This window comes from Physeter macrocephalus, chromosome 16, assembly GCF_002837175.3.
Source record: "Physeter macrocephalus isolate SW-GA chromosome 16, ASM283717v5, whole genome shotgun sequence".
NCBI lineage: Eukaryota > Metazoa > Chordata > Mammalia > Artiodactyla > Physeteridae > Physeter > Physeter macrocephalus.
The window spans coordinates 74,165,562-74,176,120 of record NC_041229.1 but is presented as its reverse complement, the minus strand read 5'-3'; the positions used below and the strand labels follow the sequence as shown (position 1 = coordinate 74,176,120).

Below are 10,559 nucleotides of genomic sequence, written 5' to 3'. Positions count from 1 at the left end.
AACTTCCTGGAAATATACAGATACTGGACGTTCTTGCAGAGTAGTTAAAAACAGAAGCTATGGGGCTTCCCTTGTGGCGCAGTTGTTGAGAGTCCGCCTGCCGATGCAGGGGACACGGGTTTGTGCCCCGGTCCGGAAAGATCCCACATGCTGCGGAGCGGCTGGGCCCGTGAGCCATGGCCGCTGAGCCTGTGCGTCCGGAGCCTGTGCTCCGCAACAGGAGAGGCCACAGCAGTGAGAGGCCCCCGTACCACACAAAAAAACCCAAAAAACAGAAGCTATGGATTCAGGCTCACTTGGGTTAGAATCCTGGCTCTGCCATTTCCTAGCTTCAGCTTTAAGCCCTCGGGCAAGGCATTTAACCACAGTGAGCCTCGGTTTCCCCACCTAAGATAGGGGGATGATAGTACTGCCTGTAAGAATTATAAAGATTGTTTGGAGGGTTAAAGGACAGACATCATGTGTAAAAGCTGGCAATGAGCAAGCACTTGATATATATTAGCTGCTATTCTATAATCCCATTGGCCAAAATACTGCATATTACCACCGATACTTGGGCATTTTCTAACAATCTAAGGGAACCCACAACTTGTCCATTTATTTTAATTCTTCTATTTAATTCTCCCATGAATTATATAAGCTCAGTTATATAATAACTTTTATTATAGATTCTAAAGAAATAGTAAGGCACAATGTTCACTTACACAAGTAACATGCAGTCAGCACTGGGTAACTCAGACACAAATGTCAACAATTTTTGTTCAGGACTCATCTGCACAATACATAAAGTTTTCACTGCTGATGTGACTCTGCAGACAAGCTTTCAAAGCTGGCCTCCCAACCAGTGGCATCAGAACCATAAGAGAAGCTTAAATAGAAGAACAGATTTCTGTGCCCATACCCCCAAAATTCTGATTGAGAAAGTCTGAGGTAGGGCTTATGAACCTCTCATTTCTGTGCCGAATACAAGACACTAGACCACCAGGGAGCCGCTGGATCTCTATTTTTGAAAGGCTCCCAGGGTGATGTCTACGTATGTACAATCAGGCTCTAAAATGCTGATGCAGAGCACGATCATTTTTTGATTGGATCTGGGCGACTGAGAATAGTGAAACCACAGTTAAAGCACATGGTTTTTTTTCGACCCTGAAATTACCAATTAGGTGATGGGTGTTGCGTTTGACAATAGAAAGCATTTCTCCAGTGTGGTCACGGCTTGAGAGAGCCATCAGCTTTCCCCAGGTCGTGGATGGCCTCGTTATCCAGCAGTTCCTTCTTCTTGTCACTAGGTCTCACTGCGTTGTTCAGCATTGCTCTAACCACAGTCATCACTGGCACAGAGTGACCGGCGGCCCAGGATTCTGGCAAGGAGCCAAAGAACTTCCTAACCAACCATTCACCTGGGCGAGATTCTTGCCTATCACACAATAGAACTCTGAAGAGAAAAAGAAGAGCAGAGGAAGAGATGGTAAGTTGCATTCAGACCATACAGGATGTTATGGATTGAACTGTGTCCCCCCAAATTCATGAAGCGCTAATCCCCAGTGGGATCCTATTTGAAGACACACCTCTAGGGAGCTAATTAAGGTTAAATTAGGTCATAAGGATGGGACCCTAATCTGATAGGACTGGTGTCCTTACAGAAAAGGAAGAGATATCAGCTATTTCTCTCTTTCTCTCCACTCACACAGAAGAAAGACCATAGGAGGACACAGAGAAAAGAAGCAATCAATCAACAAGACGGAAGAGAGGCCTCACCCGACACTAACCCTGATGGCACTTTGACCTTGGACTTGTAGCCTCCCATTCTGCAGTGTTGGTGTTACGGCAGCCCAAACACACTAATACAGTACATAAATGGTTTTATTTGGGCACGAAGAGGATTTTAAAGAAGGCGGCAGCCAAAGCTACCCAGAAAATTTCAGACTATTCTGAACCTGGCATCACCAACCGTCTACCCTTTCCTTCAAAGCTAAAAGTGGGTTCTTCAGAGAAGCAATCTCCCTCCAGCCAACTTCTTTCATATCTTAGAAATTTGTCAGCCTCTTCAAATGAAAAACCAGCTTCTAGGGAATAGCCAACAGTGGTGTACTCTTAGGCAGTAGGAATACTTACCCGGGCCTAAATATGGAGTAACGATCAAATTTTAACTCTTCAACCCTAGCTTCCACTTCTCCCTGTTAACAACAAAAAAAACATTTTTAGTATTTAATCAAGACCAACTTGACGTAATGCTTAAGAGAGAATAACAAGAATAACTTGGGGTTTTGAAGACGATCTACTTCTGCACGTCTCAATACTAGTTAATATCCTCCCCTAGATTTTTAGATTCCAGAGAGTCTGGGAAGTTAAGGAAGAGATCAGTTAATCCTGATATGTAGTAGAGAGTGAAAAAAGATGCACTGAATGAGTAAATGGCTGCATAGTCAGTCCAGCCTGTCATGTGACCTAAAGAAACAGATCCAGAGAGTGACATGTTAGGAGTTCAGCCATAAAAGAACTGCCCGTCACTCCAGAATCAGTGCTGCAGGCCAGGGGATGTTAACCTTTTTGGCTTCCAGGTAGTTTCAGGAGGTCAGAAGAACCACAGACTCCCTTGTATTACTCACTTCCTAACAAAACCCACCACATTTCAAGAGACAGAGCATGTGGATGAGGCTTTAAATTAAATTTGTTGAACAATCCATGAATTTTCACGCCAGGCATCTCTATAAACAGAAATGCCAGAGAAACTCGGCCACAGGGATGTTTAAAAGGCCTATGAACTAAGCAGCCTGCTCGCCGCCTCCTTCTCGGCCTGTTCATACTATTCATTTGGCACTTAACCTACAGCACTGTATAATCTGCAGTAATACATTTTAATCAATATATTTAAAAAATACATTTTAATCAGTGTATTAAAAAAACTTTTTTCAATGAATCTTTTTTAATACATTCACAGAAGAGTTGTCCCACCTTCACCACAATCTAAATTTAGACTATTTCATCACCCCAAAAGAAACCCCGTACCAATCAGCACTCACTCCCATCCCCTCCCACAAGCCCTAGCCAACCACTAATCTTTCTGTCTCTATAGATATGCCTATCCTGGACATTTCCTATAAATTAAGTCATGTAAGTTGTGGCCCTTTGTGACTGGCCTTTCTCATTCAGCATAATGTTTTCAATGTTCACCCATGCTATAATATGTCATTTATTTTCATAGTTAAATCAATGTTATTTTGCAGGTATATGCCACATTTTATCCATCCATGCATCAGCTGACATTTGAGTTGTTTCTACTCTTTGTCTATGATGAATAATGCTTCTATAAACATTCATATGTAAGTTTTTATGAGGGTGCATTTCTCAGTTGGCTTTTTACAAAGATGTGTTTTGTCTCTATTAGCAACATGTGTACAAGAGTACCAGGCTGAAACTGCTATTCTTAGAAAGGTCTGCTTGCCAGGTTGTCCTTTGGCCTGTGTCTGGGAACTCAGATTTTAGGAGTGTTCCCGTCATTAGCTAACTGACAAGGGTACTTTACTATACCTAAGCTATTTGTACAAACAGTGTGGTTTACGCTGGACACTTGCTTTCCTTCTGGAAGTCTGTAAATTTTTTAGGCTGAGGGTGCCTATGTGACTGACCCCCATCAAAACCCTGGACTCCTGAGCTCAGGTGAATTTCTCTGGTAGGCAATACTCATTGCTGGAGAAATGAAACACGTGTAACTCCACTGGCAGAAGACCCTTGGAAGCCTGAACCTAGATTCCTCCAGAGCTCACTCCATGCACTTCTTTTTCCCTGCACTGACTCTGCTTTATATTCTTTCACTGTAATACATCATGGCTGTGAAGATAACTATATGGCAGTCCTGGGAGGCCTTCTAGTGCATTCCCAAACTTGGGGCTGGCTTTGGGGATTCCCCCCAAACAAGGAGATTATAATTCCTTGAGGACAAGAACCATACCCAATAATAACACTTAATCTACTCTGGAAAAGTTTAAGTATCACTGCCTCAAAGTCTCTTCTAATACTAAGATTCTGGGCTGATCTTCAAGACCAGGGCTGCAACATCTCATTTCATGATGACTAGATAATCAACAGAGGGGAAGACATTGGAAATTATCTTTCAAATCACTCCTGTTTACTAAATACATCTCTGCAAAAAAGCAGTCCCTGTAGTTATAAAAAATGCATAATTTAATGCATTTTGGCATTACTTAGCATTTTATATTATTTAGTATTGCCAATTAGCCAGGGTTCTCCAAAGTATACAAAAGATAGAAACATGCACAAACCTTGACTTGCAGATATAAAAAATTGCTTGACTTATCAGCTCCCTTAGAGGATAGCAAGTTGAAATGTTTGCACCCTCCAGCTTTTGCCAGCTCTGCAGACTTCAGGACGTAATCTCGATCAACATGAACAAATCCCTCCTAAGGATGAAAAGGATGTGAGTTATTTCCAAAAAGCTGTGAGTTCATCTTAAAGATTACTTACCAGCTTGGGTGGCAGGTTAAGAGTCCTTGCGGGGGGGTGGGGGGGGTGGACAAGGATGGGGATTCAAATAAAATGCATCCAAAAAACACGAATGTCAGGCTTAGACCCTGGGAATGGCTCCAATATGATGCTCAGGATAGATGTACCAGCTTTAGTAGCAAGGCCAGATTGCAATGAAAAAACAAAGACAATGACACTGAAACACAGACACCAAGAAAATCTGCAAGGAGCAAAAGGAACAATAATATCAGGCTGAGAAACTGGAGGGGTTTTTTGTTGTTTTTTTAATATTTATTTATTTATTGGCTGCACCAGGTCTTTAGTTGTGGCGTGCGGGATCTTCGTCTCAGCGTGCAGGATCTTTGTTGTGGCATGCAGAATCTTTAGTTGAGGCATGTGGAATCTTTAGTTGTGGCATGTGGGATCTAGTTCCCTGACCAGGGATCAAACCCGGGCCCCCCCCACTGGGAGCGCAGAATCTTAACCGCTGGACCACCAGGGAAGTCCCCGAGAAACTGTTTTTAGTCTCACATTTCTTTATCCTTAATCCTTTACAACCTTACCACCCTCTCTCTGTTTTCTCTATTTTTTTGTGTGTCAACTCTAACATAGCAGGGTCTCAAAGGGTGACTGAGAACACTACCCACGCACTATGAGAACAAAGTCTATCTAATTTCCAATTTTTGTGTATGTTTTACAACACACTTTACACGTTAGTAAGGAGTGCATCTGCAAATATTTTTTACTGACAGGTATATAATCAAGAGTGTTTGGAGACCCCTGGTCTAGACTCAGTCCAGTGAGGGTAGCGGTTGGGTCTTTCCTAATTCATACCTCAGCATCAGTACATGCCCAGCACATGGCAGGTGCTCCAAAAATATTTGAATGAATTAATAAAAGTCCAGCAAAAGCAGAGAAAAGGTAAATCCGATTAGAAAAAAAAAAAAAAAAAAAAAGAACTAAGTGGCAATCAAAGGAAGAGGGGAGAGGATGGTGCAAACAAGAGACTACAGACCGATTTCCAGGGCCTAAGTGAAGGATACCGGCCTGTACCCAGACTAGGGAATTCCATGTAGTAACAGCTTCTTGGGACCACCACAAAGTCTGGCATCCTCAAACTTGGTACAGCTGAAGAGCAGTCTAAAGTCTACTGAAGCTGAACTTCATGGGTACCCACAATTATATAATGAGGTTTCATATAATGAGGATTCCAAATCTGAAGACTGGATTACTGCCCCAGTGATTTTTTTTTAATTAAAAATCTGCCCTCTGGTAGATACTGACCCTAAATGTTGTATTTTGTATGGAGATATGTATCTTTCATAAGATAGATAGAAGGCACCTTAGGAAACATCACGCCTAACCCCCTCACTGTGGAGATGTGACGACAAGGTCCAGCGATCCAGGAACTACCGGCTAATAAGTGAGAGAGCTGAGAGCGGAGTGCAAGTTCCTGACTCTCGGAGCCATGCTCCCCACACTGTACTCATGTTCCTTCTTACCTCACACCATCACCAGCTAATAACAGAACTAATTCATAACTGTGGTAGGCAGAATAATGGCCCCTCAAAGATGTCCATGCCCTAATCCCCATACCTGTGAACGTGTTAGAGGCTACATGTCCAAGGGGAATTAAGGTTGCAGGTGGAATTAAGGCTGCTAATCAGCTGACTTTGAAAAAGGTTATTCTGTAGTACGCAACTGGGCCCAATGTAATCACAAGAGTCCCTACAGTGGAAAAGGGAAGCAGAAAAGGAGGCTGGAGTTAGGCAACGTGAGTAGCACTTGATCCCCCATTGCTGGCCTTAAAGATGGAGGAAGGGACCATGAACCAAGATATGCAGGTGGTCTTTAGAATCCAGAAAAGGTAAAGAAAATGGATTCTCCCCTAGAGCCTACAGAAGGAAATCAGCCCTGTCAACACCTTGATTTTATCTCAGCAAAGTCCACATCGGACTGCTAACCTATAAAACTGTAAGATGATAAAACTTACGTTGTTTTAAGCCACTAAATTTGAGGCAATTTGTTACAGCAGCAATAGGAAATACAGAATTCAATTCTAAAACAAGGGGCCCAAGCAAACTTCTCAAACTTTGTATTGAAATAGATCATAAGAGAAAAGTAAATATATTCTAAGTATAGAGCTGGCTATAAACTGTTCATAAACTAACAAACATCTTCTGCAACCAGCTCCCAGATCCAGAAATAGAGCACCACCGTTACCCCAAAAGCCTGTCTCGTCCTCTCTTCTTATCACTTACGGAGCATTTTTAACTATGTCCACGACCTGCAGGGCAGTGTTGTTCCTCTTTCTTTTTTTTAGGGAATATAAACTTAACTCTTAGCCGGGAGTCATCCCCATCTCCTTCTGTGTTATAGACTTTGACATTCAATCCTAATAACGGACTCAGCGACCTGTCCTACACACTGATTGAAACACGTTGTTGCTTTCTTAAATCAGTGTGCAGCAAACCAGTTTTAATACTCAGCACATCCTGAGAGTGGGCTGTGATTGATCTCCTCAGAGCCATTCTCTGGATTGAGATTTTTACATGTGCTCAAAATGTGCCAAGAAAAACAACCCAAAACGACATCAAAAAATTCTAAAACACTCTATTTCTCTTCCACATCTATTTTCTTCCCCTCACTCCAATTCACCAGAACTGATTTTGATAACAAGTTCATTATTCCCAATAAAATTACATCGTTGACTAGTGAAATAAATTCCTTTCTGTTGCTGCTGCTGGTTTAGCACTATCTCTTAGAAGGTGTATTAGAGTTGTCTCTGTTAAAATGTTTCTTCTTTCATCAGCGTCTTTAAAAATACAGGAAAGCTTCAACCAATCACAAGGCTCTAGACCGACGCTGTCCCTCTCACTTAATCCAGGGCCAGTAAAGGGATAATTTGATTAAACTGAGACCCCAATTTATCTGGCTTTAGTTCTGCATCAACCTCTCCTTAATAGAGTCCTGCCGTCTCCAATTGTTTGATGAAAATTAAAGTGACATAAATACCATGGGACTTTTTCAATCTGATTAGTCAGCTAAGGCACATCAATACCACCCCAGCCATCACCCTCTGGCGTCCCTCCTTTCACCGCCTGGCGAAGGACTGACAACGGCTCCGTGCAGGACGAGCACCCACGCTGCTGCAGAGACCCTCACACTTAGCCCATCATCCCTGCTCAATGGGTCCTGTCGACAAGGTGCCCATACCTTTCTCCACCGCTGTTCTCTGGACAAAGCTCAATACTGTTTTATTAGCAATCAATGGCTGTTAATCCAAAACGATTTCACAAATCCTCTGAGCCCTCAAGCTGATTATAAATACGCATCATTCCAAGCCCACAAACTTTGAATTTCACTTCCCCCACCCTGATGCGTGGCCTTTTAGCTGGTGAATGAAACTCAAAAGCAAAGGGGTCAACGGCTTTCAAGGACTCAGAAACCAAACTTAAACATGGATCCCGGACACTGACTCAGAGATACCGACACACACTGATTTTCTCTGGAGTGAGGAAGACTCCCTTTATAGATAGAAAGGAGCTATCTTTAAGATCTTATTATTAAACCCTTTCTTGTTCTCTAGCAGCTCAAATAAAAGAATAGAAAAACAAACTAAAACAAGCTACTCCATATCCCAGAAACACAATTTTCAGAAAAACCATATTTAGTTTCCCCAACCATATGGCAGAAAAAAAGATGTCTCTTCTGAGAGCATTAAGTCCATTATGTCTTTGTGTCTTTATGATTCCACAGTTGGTGTGTTTTACTCTAAGACAGGAATCAGAGTCCTTCTAGAAAAGGAAATGATTAAATAAATTCCCACTATAAATTTCCTTTCCCAGCACCTGCTCAAAAAAATAAACACAATATACTGATATGATACAGCAGAGATGTCTTCATGGGCTCTACAAACATCTAGGGAGACAAATTCTCTAATTACTCTTTATTTTAAGTCTTAATGAAAATCCAAAGCTAAGTATTCCTTCTAATATTCTTTACCAATGCCTGCAAACTGGGAACACTGTGGCTTAAGAACAACTCATCCTGACAAGGTATTTCAGCACTGACGAGCAAGCAGGCAGGAATGAGTCAAGGTCAAGAAGACCCTTTTCCAAGAAGGGAGGAATTCATTCCGCAAAGGGTCCCACTTGGCCATATTTCTGCTTCAGATTCTTTCTCCTTCACTCCCTTTTCAATTCAACCCTATAAATTAGACTAGAAAACAGAGACACTGACAAACAACAAATGGTATGACCTGAGACCCCATTTATTTGTGTCCTGGAGGGCAAGTCTATATTTGATGTACAGAGGGGGAACCAAGATCTTGGTTAGAGAAAGAGCTCTGGATAGAAAAATAAAATCTTATAGATACAGAGGATTCCTGAGTCAATCTCTATGTTATCACACATTTTTTTCCATTTGGGGCATTCCTTTCTTTCTGTTTTGAAAGTCAGAGAGTTCTGCAGGCCAAAGGGGCTTCGGTGGTCACCACCCTCTCAGTACAGACAAGGAGACAGGGGCCCACAGGAGCTAACCAGCATACCCAAGGTCCCACAGCCATTTGGTACCCAAACAGAGGCTATGATCTGGGTCTCACGAAACATCTGGGACCTCACCACTTCACAAGCCCCCTCCTAGACATCAAATAAAATAGTATAGGTGACAACAGGGGTTGGCAAACTTTCCCAATAAAGGGTGAGACAGTAAATATTTTCAAATTTGCAGGCCTCTATTGCAATTACACAGCTCTGCCATCATTGTGCAAATGTAGCCACTAATAATATATAAAGTAATGAGAATGTTCCAATAAAACTTTATTTATGGATACTGAAATGTGAATTTCTTATATTCTCATGTCATGACACATTAGTCCTCTTTGAAAATTTTTAACCATTTAAAAATATAAAAACATTCTTATTACCAGTGATGAATATACATGCAAAATCCTCAACAAAATACTAGCCAACAGAATCCAACAACACATTGAAAGGATCATACACCATGATCAAGTGGGGTTTATCCCAGGGATGCAAGGATTCTACAATATATGCAAATCAGTGTGATACACCATATTAACAAACTGAAGAATAAAAACCATATGATCATCTCAATAGATGCAAAAAAAGCTTTTGACAAAATTCAACACCCATTTATGATAAAAACTCTCCAGAAAGTGGGCATAGAGGGAAGCTACCTCAACAAAATAAAGGCCATACATGACAAACCCACAGCAAACATCATTCTCAAAGGTGAAAAACTGAAAGCATTTCCTCTAAGATCAGGAACAAGACAAGGATATCAGATGCCACCAGAAAACTACTAGAGCTAATCAATGAATTTGGTAGAGTAGCAGGATACAAAATTAATGCACAGAAATCTCTTGCATTCCTATACACTAACAACGAAAGATCAGAAAGAGAAATTAAGGAAACAATCCAGTTAACCACTGCAACAAAAAGAATAAAATACCTAGGAATAAACCTACCTAGGGAGGTAAAAGACCTGTATGCAAAAAACTATAAGACACTGATGAAAGAAATCAAAGATGACACAAACAGATGGAGAAATATACCATGTTCTTAGATTGGAAGAATCAATACTGTGAAAATGACTATACTACCCAAAGCAATTGACAGATTCAGTGCAATCCCCATCAAATTACCAGTGGCATTTTTTACAGAACTAAAACAAAAAATCTTAAAATGTGTATGGAGACACAAAAGACCCCGAATAGCCAAAGCAGTCTTGAGAAAGAAAAACGGAGCTGTAGGAATCAGACTTCCTGACTTCAGACTATACTACAAAGCTACAGTAATCAAGAGAGTATGGTACTGGCACAAAAACAGAAATATGGATCAATGGAACAGGATAGAAAGCCCAGAGATAAACCCATGCACCCATGGTCAACTAATCTATGAAAAAGGAGGCAAGGATACACAATGGAGAAAAGACAGTCCCTTCAATAAGTGGCACTGGGAAAACTGGATAGCTACATGTAAAAGAATGAAATTAGAACATTCCCTAACACCATACAGAAAAATAAACTCAAAATGGATTAGAGACCTAAA

The 10,559-nt window shown here is 41.2% G+C and overlaps 1 protein-coding gene across 2 annotated transcripts in view; it reads right to left on the bottom strand.

Moving 5' to 3' along the window:
* HTATIP2 (HIV-1 Tat interactive protein 2) overlaps window positions 1–10,559 on the bottom strand; it is an 18,660-nt gene continuing 8,101 nt past the window's right edge. The window contains exons 4-6 of one of the 2 annotated variants that reach the window (XM_028501370.2): window positions 4,284–4,421; window positions 2,116–2,177; window positions 1–1,435 (exon numbers count right to left, since the gene is read on the bottom strand). In XM_028501370.2, coding sequence (XP_028357171.1) covers window positions 1,210–1,435; window positions 2,116–2,177; window positions 4,284–4,421 — 426 coding nt within the window. In that variant the 3' untranslated portion in view covers window positions 1–1,209. The remainder of the gene's footprint in view (window positions 1,436–2,115; window positions 2,178–4,283; window positions 4,422–10,559) is intronic. The other variant, XM_007122974.4, reaches the window with a different exon arrangement.